Here is an 18504-nt window from a genome sequence, read left to right as displayed (position 1 = left end):
ATACTGTACCTCCATTTATCTATTCATGTTCAACAAATGATTTGTTAAGACATTCATAAAACATCTATAAATCATTTGCAGATGCTATTGTGTGCCCTAATGTGTTATTATAAAGTGCTACAGAATAATTAATATGATTAATAATGTTCATTGTGTGTCAGTGGTAAAAGAGTAAATAGGCCACATCAAACATCAGACTTGTATTGTAATTCATTGTTATTATTTATTAGCAATAAGGGCATGTGATAAATTCAATATATTTAATAATACTACATAAGGATTACATGTAGCACCCAACAGTTTCATGACAGCATACAGTAGTATAGTTATATATAGATACTATAGTATAGTAATATTATTATATTACTGCAGGGCTGTTTCTGGCTATATGCAGACTACTTTTATTTATTTGTATTTGTACTTTATTTGACCTCAGGAGTCAATTGAGGGAGACCCTCATTTTCAATGGCACTGAGGGTACATGATAGCATCATAAATTACAAAACATTCAATCATTTGAAGTAAACAGTAAAACAAGAGCAGTCAAACATTCAAAAACATAACAATATAGTACAAATAAACAAGACAATAAGACAGTTGCAGGTCAAAGAAAACAATTACAAGCGGACAATGTTCGGTTGTTGATTAATAATCTAAAGCTCCCTAGTGAGACAAAAGTACTACGTTTAGGTCAATTTGCAAGAGATTCCATGACAGCTGCATCAACACAACAAGCAGTCTTTCCAAGTTCAGTCCGTAACAGTCACTGGAGCGTCACACACAGACCAGTATTCCAGTGCAACATAGCTGGGATATAAGGTGGTAATTGTATTTATAAATATACAGTCAGGTACCAATGGTTATCACGCCTGTCAGTTAATGAGAACTAACCGACCTTACCATAAAGAAGTGATGAGTGTTGTAGCTATCACCAGTAATAAACCTCAGGGCAGATTAGTAAACAAATGCATAGGACCTCCGAACCCACCAGGCCCCCCTGTGCATTAACTATCTGCTAGCTAGCAGAATGTGGCTTTGCCAGGAAACCAGAAAAGCTTAATAATAGATCTATGTTAGCTTGTTAACTTGATATTGTAGCATGGCAGCCATCTTGAGATAGGGGGGCTCTAAACTAGATTTTGCATAGGGCCCCAAAAAAGCAGAGGGACTTGGCTCTGAAAATCTGTTTTAATTGGTTTGGTTTTGGTATTAGTGTAAGGGTTGTGACAACGTCACCTAAAACTTCTATGCCCGAGTGGGAGTCGAACCCCGGTCTCCCACACCGCAGGCAGCAACACAGACCGCTATACCAAGAGGTGAATCCACTACTTCGCAACGTGTCTATCTGTCTTTGAGGATGTGAGAGTGAGTTTAACCCATAGCACCGCTACTCACCCCAGCCCTTCTTGACTGCGCTTCACGATACCATCCGTTACACTCACCCTCTCAAACTCACTCCACTCCACCCAAGGCACTTCGATGCCCTGAGTGGGAGTCGAACCCCGGTTTCCCACGCCGCAGGCAACAACACAGACCACTATACCAAGAGGTGAATCTACTACTTCGCAACGTTTCTATCTGTCTTTGAGGATGTGAGAGTGAGTTTAACCCATAGCACCGCTACTCACCCCAGCCCTTCTTGACTGCGCTTCACGATACCATCCGTTACATTAGAACAAAAGGTTTACAACTTCCAAAACACAAAACCCCGATGGCTGACTGAAACCACTCCCAGGTTGGAACATATCATGGTGTACTAACCACATACAGCTTCCTACAACCTGAACGATGTCCTTTAAAAACTAGTCTTAGTTCTACTTTGTCTTATTTGTCCTCATTATTCATTGTAGATTACCTTTATTCTTTGTTCTTAGTACTTATTCATTGTAGGTTACTTTTATTCTTTGTTCTTAGTAGTTTTTCATTGTAGGCTACTTTTATCTTATGTCGAATAATAATAATAATAATTGTATTCTTAATAGAATCTGTTATGTCGTCAAACAGTGACCTCTAGGCAAAAGAGTCCTGATGCGGTATTGCACTCTGTTACATATTTTGTCTGATGTGTGGGTTGGAGTTGAGTGGGGAGAGGGGAGGGGTTGCTATTGCTGACCACACCTCAGGCTCTACCAAGAGAGGTCTGGAGAAATTCACACTATAATAAGTACAATATACTACTACAATACTATAGCTATTTGTGTGTCTATCTGTTGATGTCATCCACATACACACACAACCTCTCTGTGCACAGGTTGTCTGGCCGATATTGGAGGCGGGGTTCACCAGGATGGATGTGACATCACAGGGCGGGGGCTCTGACATCACTCTGGGTGGGGCTAATAAGAGCTTGCACCAATCAGAATGTATCGTCTCTCAGCCAATGGCCAATGGGACACTCCAGCAGCAGTATGCAGGTGAGAACATCTCCTCGACATTAACAGACTGAGTGAGAAACAGCTGTTTTTAGATGTATTACCACTGACCCAGTGGTCGAAAAGATGTTTCTAAACCGCTAGCTCTTCAAGTCATAAAGATATTAAACTACAAGATGTTTCTAGCACACATGTAGTACCGCTAGCTCTTCAAGTCATAAAGATACTAAACTACAAGATGTTTCTAGCACACATGTAGTACCGCTAGCTCTTCAAGTCATAAAGATATTAAACTACAAGATGTTTCTAGCACACATGTAGTACCGCTAGCTCTTCAAGTCATAAAGATATTAAACTACAAGATGTTTCTAGCACACATGTAGTACCGCTAGCTCTTCAAGTCATAAAGATACTAAACTACAAGATGTTTCTAGCACACATGTAGTACCGCTAGCTCTTCAAGTCATAAAGATATTAAACTACAAGATGTTTCTAGCACACATGTAGTACCGCTAGCTCTTCAAGTCATAAAGATATTAAACTACAAGATGTTTCTAGCACACCTGTAGTACCGCTAGCTCTTCAAGTCATAAAGATACTAAACTACAAGATGTTTCTAACACACCTGTAGTACCGCTAGCTCTTCAAGTCATAAAGATATTAAACTACAAGATGTTTCTAGCACACCTGTAGTACCGCTAGCTCTTCAAGTCATAAAGATACTAAACTACAAGATGTTTCTAACACACCTGTAGTGTGTCTACAAGTCATAAAGATAAGATGTTTCTAACTCACCTGTAGTACCGCTAATTCTTCAAGTTATAAACTAAACTAAAATATGTTTCTAACACACCTGTAGTACCGCTAGCTTTTCAAGTAATAATTTACTAAAGATGTTTCTAACAAACCTGTAGTAAGGCTAGCTTAAGTCATAAAGATACTAAACTACAAGATGTTTCTAACACACCTGTAGCACCACTAGCTCTTCAAGTCATACTTGATTCAAGCCTAATGAATATGCTTATGCTAATGCTGATGCTGCTAATGCTGATGTTAATGTTTATGCTGATGTTAATGCTAATGCTGATGCTAATGTTGATGTTGATGTTGATGTTGATGCTAATGCTAATTCTAATGCTAACAGTTGAGGACTCTTTCCCTCCACCATCATTACAGTCCTTACAATGATATAAAACCACAACAATACTTAGTCAAGATACACAAAGAGTTGCGGCCGGGTAGTGCAGCGGACTAAGCGCCTGTCTACCACCACAGAGACAGTGGGATCGAATCCAGCTGTGGTGCTTCCGGGTTGGCCGACCGTCCATACTAACACAATTGGCAGTGTTAGAGGGTGGGAAACCCGGCGAGGGTGGGTCCTGGTCATTGTAAACAGCGACTCCTACAGTTCGGTCGGGGCGCCTGCACAGCAAGGGAAGGATCTGGGAGAGGTAGTGTGACCTTCCACACGTTACACTCCCAGTGAAAGTCCGTGCTGCCAGGTGAAAAGAAGCGGTGGGCTTCTGTGTCGGAGGAAGCATAAATGATAGTCTCCGCTCTCCCGGACCAACGGTAGGGGGTAGAGTGCGCAACGACCAGGAAGGGGATTGGGAATTGGCATAACGACTAACATTGGGATGGGAGAAAAATGAAAAAAAGAAGGAGGAAAAAGATAATAAAAAAAAGGTGTAGGACGACAGTGGACAGGGCCATAGGATTTACTAACCTAGGAGCAGGTACAGTAGTCATGCAGGACTTTGTAATAACAAATACTTATCGGTACCCTGTAACCCCCTTAACAACTGCGTCCCGTCTAGTAAGCAGCACACCCCCTCACACCCAGTGAAAGTAGTGATCAATACAGTCTTCCCCAAAATAGTACCTTCTTGCTCCGCTGTTGAGAAATCGCATTAGTGCAGAACCCCTTTACATGTGTTGGTCAATTTATCACAACCTTCTTGGTCACAAGTATTTCACTCAGGTAAGTATTTATCTTATTTGAAGTAAATACACACAACACCGTGGATCCAATTATCAGTCTCTCCATTTACTGTGTACTGCAAAATCGACACAACAGTAGAACAGTGCACAACAATATTCCCTCATGGGTTAACGCTAGCTTCACACACTTCCCAACCCGAGAGCCTCGAATGCTCTCTGTTGCCCCCGCATACACTTAAGCTCAACCACGCTGATAACACATTGCAGTACACAAACTTAAGTGGGCCCACACCTTAAGAACATTTGCTTATAAATAGAAAAATGGGGAGAAAAAGTAGATTAAAAAAACATTTGCTTATAATTACTCTAAGCCGGCACCCCAAAATAACCACATAAAAACAAAACCCCCTGTTGCAGCGCCATGTCGTGGCTAGAGAACGTAGTGGCCCAAAACAGGACAGCCCCTTCACTCGGTCCGAGCATGCTATCCAAATAAAACAGTTAATACTTCGCAACGCTGCAGGTGCGGAATGCACCTTTAATCGACTCGCCCGCACGTGAGGATCTATAGACGAAGTGCTGATTAGCCCCGCATATAAAATGTCTGGGGTAGTTCGGCCGTAAAAGGTCCAGAGAAACCGTCACCTGTGGTACTCAAAGGCAGGGCTGGTCTGGCGGTCAGTAGGTGGTCTGTAGTGATGCTGTAGACGTCCAGTAGAGCCTCCTAGTGATGAGTCCTTCTGTTGCTGTAAAACGGGCGATGCGACGTGCAGAGCTAAAATGCTAGTCCAACCTGTTGGCTAACCTAACTCTCCGACTGTACTTTATAATACGCAGAGCTTAGCATTCGTCTTCACATCCAACTGCCGAACGTCCTCTTCTTCTTGGCGTGGACTAAACGCTATACTTGATATTAATAAACTCATGGCACGCAGCGTTACTTCTTCTGCTCCGGTGCACATTTGATATTTTCACGTTTTCAAAATAGGGCTTCCCACGGCAAACACGTCCACTCGCTCTCGTGGTTTTGCTCCGAAGGACCCCGCACGTGTGGCTTCCTCCTCGATACGCATCCTCTTCGAATGCCCCTACAGAACCACCAGACTGACGCCAACCAGCTCCCCCTAGTGTTAGTCCTCCAACGATGCTTTGACTGGCACAAAATGGACGGATCATTGAAACAGTCATAATGAACATAGTCAGACACATTCACGTGTCTACATTTGTTTTCTGTCATTTAGAACTTCCCACCGAACAAGCCCCTCTCCCTGGCTCTGATAGGACAGAAGATGGAGACAGCAGTGATGACTCTGTGACAGACAGCACTTCCACAAATGACAATTCTCAACTCCTCCCCAATCACACGCCGTCGACCAACCATCTCAGGAAACACAAAGGTACCATTGTACTGTAAAGTAATATACTTTAATGTACTGTCCCTAACCCTGACTCCATGTAACACCTTCACATATCTACTGTCTCTAACCCTGACGCCATGTAACACCTTCATACACTGTCTCTAACCCTGACTCAATGTGGCAAGGACTGAGAACCATAACCGGCCACAAGGGGGGCTCAGGGGGGGTCACCAACACCGACCCCGCCCTACCAGATGAGCTCAACAAATTGTTTGCTCGCTTTGAGGAAGTGAACATTGCACAAACCAACAAACTGACCACCCAACCAGAGGAACACATACTACAGCTGTCGGAGTATGAGGTCCGCAGAACCTTCAAGAAGGTGAAAGCAGGGAAGGCAGCTGGCCCAGATGGAATTTCACGCTCCGGTTTAAGGACGACGACCGCAATTGGCACTTGAAAAGTGTAAATGATGGATTAGTCAGTAGTAATTCATGACAGCCTGTTTAGCTCAGCTGGTTAGTGTGCTCCCTGTGGAGTGAAAGGTCCAGACTTTGAATCTCTTGCTTACTTTTCTTTTTTTTGTAACGTTAAATAATTTATCCACTCTGGTGTCCCAAAAAGGACAATAACACCACCTTATGCATACTGCACCTTATGTGAATACTCTGATACTGTGAATACTGTATATTTCAGTTGGTTAGATAGTCAATTATATTGACTTATTTGTTTACACTGCTTGTGTTGTTTTTACTACCTGTACCCCCCCCCCCCCCCCCCCCCCATCCCCCATGCTGCTATGATGCCTGAATTTCCCCAAGGGGATCAATAATCCACTCTGGTTGGACGGTGTATTGTACTCGCAAATCGCTTCCTGTTGAATGAATCGTTGAGTGCAATGCCGACTCTCTACTTTCCCCGTCTTCACAGCCTAGAATATGACACGCCCACTGATGATGTCACGGTTCGCGAGGAAAAACCAACTATTTTCCGGTGCCAGCTGAGCACCGATTTGTCACGTTCTGAACCAATTAATCCCGGTCTGAACGCGCCGGCCGGTGCGAGATTACGTTCGGGAACCGGCTCCAGCACGGAGCCTGGCTGGTGTCTTTAAAACCTGTGCAGGGACGTGCACAGGACTTTAGAGGGGCAGGTGCTCAAAGGCTGAAAAGAGCACTGGGCCTGTGCGACTGCAAAGCGAGTGCGCGAATCGTGCAAGCCCGATTTTTGGGGGGCCTTTTTGGGGGGGGGGTTCCCCCCCTTTTTATGCTTTTTGGGGGGTTTTGGTGATAAAATATTGAATATTGAACTATAATAATCAGTGCAGGAGCTCACTTATCCTTGAAAGACACTTTTATCACTAACAAAAAAAAAAAAAAAAGGGCATCAAATATTGAATATTGAACTATAACAATCAGTGCAGGAGCTCACTTATCCTTGAAAGACACTTTTATCACTAACTAAAAAATAAAATAAAAAAATTGGCATAAAAAGGGCACTTTTTTATGAGGCTCTATGTGTGCGCGTGCGGACCAGCTAACTCATGTAACACCTTCACATTATCTACTGCCTCTAACCCTGACTCCATGTAACACCTTCACATTATCTACAGCCTCTAACCCTGACTCCATGTAACACCTTCACATTATCTACAGCCTCTAACCCTGACTCCATGTAACACCTTCACATTATCTACTGTCTCTAACCCTGACTCCATGTAACACCTTCACATTATCTACTGTCTCTAACCCTGACTCCATGTAACACCTTCACATTATCTACTGTCTCTAACACTGACTCCATGTAACACCTTCACATTATCTACAGTCTCTAACCCTGACTCCATGTAACACCTTCACATTATCTACAGTCTCTAACCCTGACTCCATGTAACACCTTCACATTATCTACAGTCTCTAACCCTGACTCCATGTAACACCTTCACATTATCTACTGTCTCTAACACTGACTCCATGTAACACCTTCACATTATCTACAGTCTCTAACCCTGACTCCATGTAACACCTTCACATGATCTACTGTCTCTAACCCTGACTCCATGTAACACCTTCACATTATCTACTGTCTCTAACCCTGACTCCATGTAACACCTTCACATGATCTACTGCCTCTAACCCTGACTCCATGTAACACCTTCACATGATCTACTGTCTCTAACCCTGACTCCATGTAACACCTTCACATTATCTACTGCCTCTAACCCTGACTCCATGTAACACCTTCACATTATCTACAGTCTCTAACACTGACTCCATGTAACACCTTCACATTATCTACAGTCTCTAACCCTGACTCCATGTAACACCTTCACATTATCTACTGTCTCTAACCCTGACTCCATGTAACACCTTCACATGATCTACTGTCTCTAACCCTGACTCCATGTAACACCTTCACATTATCTACTGTCTCTAACCCTGACTCCATGTAACACCTTCACATTATCTACTGTCTCTAACCCTGACTCCATGTAACACCTTCACATTATCTACTGTCTCTAACCCTGACTCCATGTAACACCTTCAAATATCTACTGCCTCTAAGGCGGCATGGTGGTGTAGTGGTTAACAATGTCTCCTCACAGCTAGAAGGTCCTGGGTTCGATTCACGCCTTGGGACCAGGTTGCCCCATTGCTAGGTACCCAGGTGGGGTATCTTCCGAGCCTTTCTGTGTGGAGTTTGCATGTTCTCCCCGTGCTCGCAAGGGTTTCCCCTCCCAATAAGAAAAACCCAATGGAAAAACATGCAGAACAGATCGCTAACCTGACAAACAGGTTGGGGGGAGGGATGACAGGATGGGTCAAATGCAGAGAGACAAGCGGCGACCCAATGCATGCGTGTGTGTGTGTTCCTGTGTGTCACCCATCACGCATGTGTCTGTTAATCTGCATGACAAATAAAGACTTCTTCTAACCCTGTATACAGACGGCAGTGTATGATCCAATTGTAGCATAACTAGCCACACTTTCAGTGTGTCCATACAGTATGTAGCCGGGATTTGTATTGCCATCTCTGCAGCATTGTGTGTTAAACTTCGATGCCCCGAGTGAGTTTTGAACCCGGGTCCGACATCACAGACCACTATACCAAGAGGTGAATTCACCTTTTGGTAACGTGTCTGCATGCCTTTTATGGGTGGATGAGTTTTACTTGCAGTGCCGCTACATGCCACAGTCACTTCACAACACTTGAAGTCCATCGTGACTGTGGATATACTCACGGACCTGAGGACCTCCGTTTACACATATCCAAAAAAGGTAGTCTATGAAAACAGTGTGAAGTGTGGCTCGACATTCTCTAAACACAAACCATTGTTTTAGGCTAAAAATTAGAGGACAGACCCTGAACTAAGATCTAGAGGACAGACCCAGAACTATTTAACTGTCTCTGCTCTCTCTCTCAATCATCTCTTTTGCTCTGTCTTGTCATCTCTCTCTCTGTTTCTCTCTCCCCTGTCTCTCTTTGTCTGTCTGTTTCTCTCTCTCTCTCCCTCTCTCTCTGTCTGTCTGTCTGTCTCTCTCTCAGACCTCTGTGATGACTGTTTATCTGTTCATCCAAACAGAGTTTCCCCTCCTCCCATCTGCTCTCCTCCCGCCCCCTCCATCCTTCCCTCCACCAGCTCCCCTCCTCTTCCTCCACAGCACAGTCATCATCATGATCATCACCATCACCAGCGCAGTAGTAAGAAGCGTCTGTCCTCCACGGCTAAAAGTCCTTCCTCCTTCCAGACAGACGCAGCTCACATTAAACAAGTGGCTGGAGATGGTAAGAAACACCTGATAGAACAGTACTCTGGTACAATTAAAGTATAAATATCTGATAGAACAGTACTCTACTCTGTTGATCAGAATATTAATAATACTGTTGATCAGAATATGAATAATACTGTTGGTCAGAATATTAAAATACTGTTGGTCAGAATATGAATAATACTGTTGGTCAGAATATTAAAATACTCTTGGTCAGAATATTAAAATACTGTTGGTCAGAATATTATAATACTGTTGGTCAGAATATTATAATACTGTTGATCAGAACATTAATAATACTGTTGGTCAGAATATTAATAATACTGTTGATTAGAATATTAATAATACTGTTGATCAGAATATTAATAATACTATTGGTCAGAATATGAATGAATGAATGGATTAATGAATGGATTAATGAATGAATGAATGAATGAATGAATGAATGAATGAATGAATGAATGAATGAATGAATGAATGAATGAATGAATGAATGAATGAATGAATGAATGAATGACTTTATTTGACAATATATAAAATAACATGTGGCAGAAGCACAGTCAAGAAATACTGCCAAGGATGGACACAAAAAAGCTCAGAGCTTGAGTTGGAATGAGATGCTTAGACATGCATCATACAGACATCACAACACATCACATATGCATAACAGACGCATAAAACGTGTGAGGTTGCCTTTTAGCTGAGTATCTGGGTTAATTATAGTCCCTTTTGAGCCATGTCTTTAGGCGTTTTGGGGCGTATAGTTGTCAAAGGCTGCATCACAGAGTGTTGGCAAAGTAGCTAGGTCCCTGTCCATTTAGGGCTTTGTATGTAAGGAGAAGGACCTTGAAGTAAATTCTAAATGTTACAGGAAGCCAGTGTAAAGTAGCTAAGACTGGACTAATGTGCTCTCTCCTTTTGGTTTTGGTTAGCAGTCGGGCTGCAGAGTTTTGGATGAGCTGAAGTCTCTCTGTGGTTTTCTTAGGGAGACCTGTGAAAAGTGCATGAATTCGATTCTCTTACTTACTTATCCCCATTATGCCAGCTGGCGCATAGGGCAGCAACAAAGTTTCTCCAATTCGATTCTCAGCATCGTTTTTTTTTAATAAATGGTCATACCTTTGCTATGTTTCTGAGATGAAAGAACAATGTTTTGGTTACCCAGCTCACACCAGCCTCTGTCAAAGCTGCTGAAAATATTCGATGTGAAAAATTCTGACTTTATTTTCATGATTATATCTCACGGGTCGAATAAACCTAAACATTATTGCAATAAAATACAATGTATATGGTTTCTTTACCTTTCTGTGAACGTCTAGAAAAAAACCTATGGACATTATACAAAGGTAACTGTACTTACAGTAGATTTCATTCACAGTCTTTGCTGCCCTGTATCGGGCGCCTGTTGGTACTAAATCCAGATTGAACTCTGCCATCCATAGATGTATGACTTGGGCCATAATAAGGTAATTTATAGGCCTGATATTCTATATATTATATTCATATTTAAAATAGCATGTGTCCAGATTGCAAAATTCAGTACTGTATCTACTGCTGAATGAGCTCAGTGGCGACTTTCCACGTTTGGTCAATGTTAGCATGGTGTTATTCACCATCAAAGATGAAAAGAAGAAGAAATAATAATAATAATAATTTATATTCTCCTTTGGTTCATTACAATTTACTCAAGCATAGTAACAGACACAATATTTCTGACACTGGGAATACATTCCCAGAGGTCGATAAATGGCTGCTTTTTTATATATACCGGTAGTCCATAGATAGTCCTTGTAGAAGTAGAACCATTTACTTGGGTATGTACTTTTAGGCAAATTTTCTGAAAATATGGCTAGGGCTTAAGAGGTTAATATTATATACATTTATTTGTATTGCTCTCTCTCCCCCCCCTCTCTCTATATATGTATCTCTCTCTCTCTATCTCCAGCTGTTTATCAGTAAACAACTTTCAAGTTTGTTACTGAGAAGTTTTATCTGTCTGCCACACACACACCCACACCCACACACACACCACACGCACTCTCTCAAACACTCTCTCTCTCACTCACACACACACACACACACACAGATAAACACCCATGTCAGTTAACCTGCTTTCTAACAGCAAACACGTCTCACTGCAAACAGGCTCAGTTTTACGCCACAGAACTTGGCCTCATCCAGTCTCGACTGTGTCCTAGCCTCCTCTCTCTCTCTCTCTCTCTCTCTCTCTCTCTCTCTCTCTCTCTCTCTCTCTCGCTCTCTCTCTCTCTACAGATTGCTGTGTCCATTGCGTCCTAGCCTGTCTCTCTCTCTGTGTGTGTGTGTCTCTAGAGATTTCTGTGTCCATTGCCTCCTAGCCTGTCTCTCTGTGTGTGTCTCTCTACAGATTGCTGTGTCAGATTCAGATTCAGAATTTTTATTTGCCACATGGAAGCAATACAATCATACAGTTTTCATACAAAATCATAAATAGAGTTCTACCATGGGCAAAAGGAGCAGGAAGAAGAATAAATCTTATGGTTACCTGCCCCCTATTCTTAAACTAAACAAGTATCAGTATCAGTTTCATTTTTCATTTCAAACCATACAACCTATACAATACAAGACAACCACAAAACAACACTACAACCACCACAAAACAATAGACAACAGCAACAACAGACACCACCCATGGTCCGAAAAGTGGGATGGAAGAAGCCAATCCTGTGAACTTCCATTCCCCACACCCCGGCCATCACCCTCTCTACATACAACATGTAACACAGCTCCGCTTCCCACATCCCCCGACATCTCAACAAGACACACATGAGTCTGACCAGTCAATACATATTTTATATCCATACTCCTTTTAATGCCAAACATCATGTTCACCCTCCTCCTTATACCTTTCCAATATTCCTTTTTTTTAACTTTCTTTTAAACTGGTATATGTTTTTACTCAGTTTAACGTCCTCGTCCAATCCATTCCATAATTTTACTCCACAAACAGATATACACATAGATTTTAGAGTGGTTCTTACACCCGGTTGCTGTAGTTTCTGTTTCCCTCTAAGATTATAATTCCTGGTTCCTACCCTCTCAGTGAACCGATATTGGATGGGGGTTGGAAGAGAGTTATGTGAAGCTTTGAACATGATTTCGGCAGTTTTAATTTTGATCAAGTCCCATAATTTAAAAGCTGATGCTTGTAAAAACAATGGTGTAGAGTGTTGGTTGTACTTAGCACTGTACACAATCCTTATGGCCTTTTTTTGCAGAATATAAAGAGGTGATATATTGGAACGATAAGTATTTCCCCATACTTCCAGACAATAATTTAAATATGGGACTACAAGTGCATGGTAGAGGATGAGAAGTGACCTTTGGTTGACAAAATTCTTGGCTCGATACATAATCCCCACACTTTTGGCCATCTTGGATTTTACATGACTGATGTGAGGTTTCCAGCATATCCTGTCATCTATGATTACACCCAGGAATGTGGTTTGCTTTACTCTTTCAATACATACATTGTCTATCATAACTTTCACTGTTAAATCACTATTTCGCTTTCCAAATAACATTAATTTAGTTTTACTCAAATTCAACGACAATTTATTCTCATCAAACAATTTTTTTAACTTTATCAACTCCTGTGTGATCACCTGCAAAAGATCCTGCAAATTTTGCCCTGAACAAATTATATTGGTGTCATCTGCAAAAAGGATGAATTTCATGATTGATGATACTCTACATATGTCATTAATGTATAATAAAAACAGTATCGGACCCAAAATTTACCCTTGCGGTACTCCGCAGACTATGTTCCTCAATGATGACCTATGTTTGTTAATTTGTACAAATTGTTTCCTGTCTTCCAAATAACTTTCCAACCAATTTAGAACTGTTCCTCTAATACCACATCGATCCAGTTTTTTTAATAATATACCATGATCTATAGTATCAAACGCCTTCTTAAAATCTATAAATATTCCTACAGCAAATTTCTTATTGTCCGTACATGTGGTGATTTCCTCAATTAGGTCTGTAAGCGCCAATGAAGTTGATCTATTTTTTCGGAAACCATACTGACTGTCGGAAAGCAAGTTATTTCTTTCAATAAAACTGAAAAATCTTATTGAAAAGAGCTTTTCTAGAATTTTTGAGAACTGAGGTAGGAGAGAGACTGGCCGGTAATTTGTAAAAGTATGTTTATCCCCTGATTTAAATAATGGTATTACTTTAGCTATTTTCATTTTATTTAGAAATGTTCCTGTTTGAAAGGATAAGTTGCAAATGTGAGTTAGTGGTTTTATAATTCCCCCAACAATTTTCTTAATCGTTTCCATATCAATATCATTATAATCTTTAGATTTTTTATTCTTACAGTTCAATACAGTGTCCATTACTTCATTTTCATCTACCGGATAAAGAAACATTGAGCTTGAATTGAAGTCTATCAGTTTATCCAGTGACCCAGTTGTGAATGTAATTTTCTCTGCCAATTCAGGTCCAATACGTACAAAGAATTTATTAAAACCATCAACCACCTCATCCATGTTGCTTATGGACTTTTCATTTACAATAAAATGATCTGGATAGTTCTCACCATTAGACCCCTTTCTGATAAGATTATTAAGCACCTTCCAAATACCCTTAATATCATGTTTTTTACTTTCTAGTAGATTGGCATAGTATTCCTTTTTACAGTTTCTCATAATAATAGTTAACTTGTTTTTATACATTTTATATTTAGACTCCGTTTCATTAGTTCTGTATTTAATAAATTTTCTATACAACAGGTTTTTCTTTTTGCAAGCATTTACTAGCCCCTTTGTTAACCATGGATTATTTGTGGTATTTCTTCTCTTGTCCTGTTTTTTTATTGGACATTTGTTGTCATATGATGCTTTAAATATTTCCAGAAATATTCCATTGTGTCCTAGCCTGTCTCTCTGTGTGTCTCTCTCTACAAATTGCTTTGTCCATTGCGCCTAGCTTGTCTCTCTGTGTGTCTCTCTCTACAGATTGCTGTGTCCATTGCGTCCTAGCCTGTCTGTTCTGTGAGTTTCTCTCCATGTGTTCTGTCCTGGGGGAGTGTCTGGCCTGCGGAGGGGGCGTGCCTGGATGCTGCGAGGCCATTGGCTGCTGCTGTGCCACTGAGGCTGCTGGGGGCATGGCCTGCACAGAGGATGCATGCTCAGCAATATTGGATTGTGGGATACTGGAGGGCTGCTGCGGGTCTTCAGACTGTCTAGAGATCTGCTTGGAATGTTGTTCCATCTGTTTCCCAGCATAGAACTAGAGTTATTAGAACAATTTCGGAGGCTCTAGCGATCTAAGGCTACAGTGGATATGTAGATATCATCTGAAACTAGAAACCCTGAGGAATCTAGAGGTACCAGCCTCACCTTACTATCTTACTGGGAAAGGGGAGACTAGAAAACCAGCTGAAAGAATTAAAGGGGAAGGAAAAGGAACCTCAACCTGCTGATGTCACAGTACAGAGCTCCTCCCCCTGCTAAACCTTTTAACATGCACCTTTCTTTTATATACACAAATGCTGTTTTATTTTTTCCACCTACGACTGTTGGAATATACTGCACTGGATTACCTGGTTGTTGGCATAACATAATGTACGCTATGGATTATTGCATAACCAAGACACAACGGTGACACACTGAACTGTGTTTTGCAGCTGTCTCCGGAACATTATTGACATTATTGACTGATTGATACGTGATTGGGCACAGCTGTGGCTGAACAATGTGTGGGAGAGGACCCCCGGGCGCCTCCCCCCAGCTTTATAATGGGAGCCCACAGTCAAAATGGAGGCATTTTTCTCCTGGCGGAAGACTCAAAATGTGACTGCACAGGCTCCTCTCTGCGACGTTGGCTCCAGTTGCATCCTGCAACTTCATCCTCTACCCATCCATCGCTTCCTCCACTGCAGGCGCGGAGGCTATTCACCAGGGGCTCCTCAACACAACATTTATCCCCAGTTGAGTGCCTTTTATTACTTTGCTGTGTGTAGTTGGATGTTATATTGGAAACAGCAAGCCACTTATAGCAGCTTCCTCTCCAATAGGTGTTGACCCATTAGAACCGGCCAGACGTGGACGGAACCAACGGAGAACGTCACTTTCTTACACTGACCTTTTTCACGAACGCACCACACACACTTCTGCTGGCGTATGAGTTGGTTCAATGGGCTGCCGTTGACTCAGCTCTGTACCCTGTGTGAGGGTGTTAACACCTTTTAAGGTTTTTCACCTTTTTTATTTTCCCTTGCTCCCTAGCTGTCTCCTCATGTCTTGTCTCCTTCCCTATCTCCTGCCCTGTTCCCTAGCTGTCTCCTCACATCTTGTCTCCTTTCCTATTTCCTGACCTGTTCCCTAGCTGTCTCTTATTATTTGTTTGCTTTCTTTTGTAGGTAATTATTATTTAGTGGCATTTTCCCCTATCCTGATTCCCCCAGCTCAGCGCTGATAGACCAGGGTACCACCCACCCAGCTCAGCACTGATAGACCAGGGTACTACCCACCCAGCTCAGCTTCAGTAGGCCAGGGTATCACCCACCCAGCTCAGCACTGATAGACCAGGGTATCACCCACCCAGCTCAGCACTGATAGACCAGGGTACCATCCACCCAGCTCAGCACTGATAGGCCAGGGTATCACCCACCCAGCTCAGCACTGATAGACCAGGGTACCATCCACCCAGCTCAGCACTGATAGACCAGGGTACCACCCACCCAGCTCAGCCTCAGTAGGCCAGGGTACCACCCACCCAGCTCAGCCTCAGTAGGCCAGGGTACTACCCACCCAGCTCAGCCTCAGTAGACCAGGGTACCACCCACCCAGCTCAGCCTCAGTAGGCCAGGGTAACACCCACCCAGCTCAGCAGTGATAGGCCAGGGTACCACCCACCCAGCTCAGCACTGATAGACCAGGGTACCACCCACCCAGCTCAGCGCTGATAGACCAGGGTACCACCCACCCAGCTCGGCACTGATAGACCAGGGTACCACCCACCCAGCTCAGCACTGATAGACCAGGGTAACACCCACCCAGCTCAGCACTGATAGACCAGGGTACCACCCACCCAACTCAGCCTCAGTAGGCCAGGGTACCACCCACCCAGCTCAGCACTGATAGGCCAGGGTAACACCCACCCAGCTCAGCACTGATAGACCAGGGTAACACCCACCCAACTCAGCCTCAGTAGGCCAGGGTACCACCCACCCAGCTCAGCACTGATAGGCCAGGGTACCACCCACCCAACTCAGCCTCAGTAGGCCAGGGTACCACCCACCCAGCTCAGCACTGATAGGCCAGGGTAACACCCACCCAGCTCAGCACTGATAGACCAGGGTAACACCCACCCAGCTCAGCACTGATAGGCCAGGGTACTGCCCACCCAGCTCAGCACTGATAGGCCAGGGTAACACCCACCCAGATCAGCACTGATAGGCCAGGGTACCACCCACCCAGCTCAGCACTGATAGGCCAGGGTACTGCCCACCCAGCTCAGCACTGATAGGCCAGGGTACCACCCACCCAGCTCAGCCTCAGTAGGCCAGGGTACCACCCACCCAGCTCAGCCTCAGTAGGCCAGGGTAACACCCACCCAGCTCAGCCTCAGTAGGCCAGGGTACCACCCATCCAGCTTTCCTGTCCCCCATCCATACTGTGTTCTTCTTTTTCTAAATAAAGATTTACCTGTTACACCTTCATCTGTTGTCCCGCTGTGTTACTGTGTTGGGAATCTGAAAGAACCAAGTCCATCTGTTGTCCAATGAGCCCAATGTATTTATGAGTAATGATGTGAGTAGTCATGATATACTGTACCTTTCAATGTGATGACTGTATAAAATGACCTCATGGACCTTCTGAGCCAATGCTGGGGCCAATTGTTACAGGATTATCCAGATGTCCAGATTGGTTTTCATTATATTGTGTTGTCTATCAGAGTTTCCTTTTATAAATAGCCTTACTGACATTAGTTCAAGTTCAAGTTTCTTTATTATTTGTCATACAGAAATTATACAGAATACTTTGCATGAAATGTTTCTTTCTGTTTCGCTCCTGAGAGTGTGCTAGATAATAATAAGATAGTATAAATAAGAATAATAAGTAAAAAATAGAAAGTCAAGAAGTCAAGTAAACACAAGTGTAAACAACAATTGTTCAGTATACCTCTATATACAGTATGTACATCTGGTACAAAAATGGTGAGGTATAGCTTAGCTTGTGGTGCCACCGTTGTGGTGGTGAGGTGCAATAGGAATAAGGAATGAGAGATGTGCAATTCCCTTACCAATAATATAAATTAGCAGCACCATTCATCAAGGTCCACAAACAAAGAACACATACTTTCTTCAGCATGAATTAGCCTACTAATGAATTAGAGATCTCTCATATAGGCTACTAGCTCTCTCATATAGGCTACTAGCTCTCTCATATAGGCTACTAGCTCTCTCATATAGGCTACTAGCTCTCTCATATAGGCTACTAGCTCTCATATAGGCTACTAGCTCTCTCATATAGGCTACTAGCTCTCTCTCAGCTCTCTCATATAGGCTACTAGCTCTCTCATATAGGCTACTAGCTCTCTCATATAGGCTACTAGCTCTCTCATATAGGCTACTGGGAGAAAAATCGGAAAAAAGGAGGGGGAAAAAGATTAAAAAAAAATGCATTGCAAGGATAACAGAGGTTATTTGTTTCGCGTGATTAAAAAAATGCTGTATTAAAATAACCATTATAAGGATCCACGCAAGCTTTCTACTGTGGGTACATCTTGGCGTCCCGCAACTATTCCCCAATCACTTCTATCACCGAAAATGCTTAGAAAAGGAAAGCCGACGGTTTTTATTTCGTATATAATACACTCCACGTGACCCCAGAACCTCAATGTAAATAAACCATAATCACCCTACAAAAACAGTACTGTATTTGTAAATCTGGTATGTCGTAAATGTATAGATGTAGCAGTACTGTCTATCTGTATGTCATATTATGTTATGATGCATTGAAAATGGGGGACCCTGATGTAAACAAGACGAAAGTCTTTCTCTGGTCT

General features: G+C 42.6%; 1 protein-coding gene across 1 annotated transcript in view; it reads left to right on the top strand.

Moving 5' to 3' along the window:
* LOC311244250 (uncharacterized protein) overlaps positions 1-17155 on the top strand; it is a 17564-nt gene extending 409 nt beyond the window's left edge. Inside the window, exons 2-5 of the mRNA XM_084333656.1 lie at positions 2252-2414; positions 5555-5710; positions 9218-9457; positions 14448-17155. Of these exons, the coding sequence (XP_084189782.1) occupies positions 2288-2414; positions 5555-5710; positions 9218-9457; positions 14448-14719 (795 nt within the window). The 5' untranslated portion in view covers positions 2252-2287 and the 3' untranslated portion in view covers positions 14720-17155. The remainder of the gene's footprint in view (positions 1-2251; positions 2415-5554; positions 5711-9217; positions 9458-14447) is intronic.
* The last annotated feature ends 1349 nt before the right edge of the window (positions 17156-18504 follow it).

The sequence above is a fragment of the Notolepis coatsorum genome (genome assembly GCF_963971535.1).
Source record: "Notolepis coatsorum genome assembly, chromosome: 17".
Classification (NCBI taxonomy): Eukaryota; Metazoa; Chordata; class Actinopteri; order Aulopiformes; family Paralepididae; genus Notolepis; species Notolepis coatsorum.
Note: the sequence above shows the minus strand (reverse complement) of the source record. Positions and strands in the feature narration are given on the sequence as shown.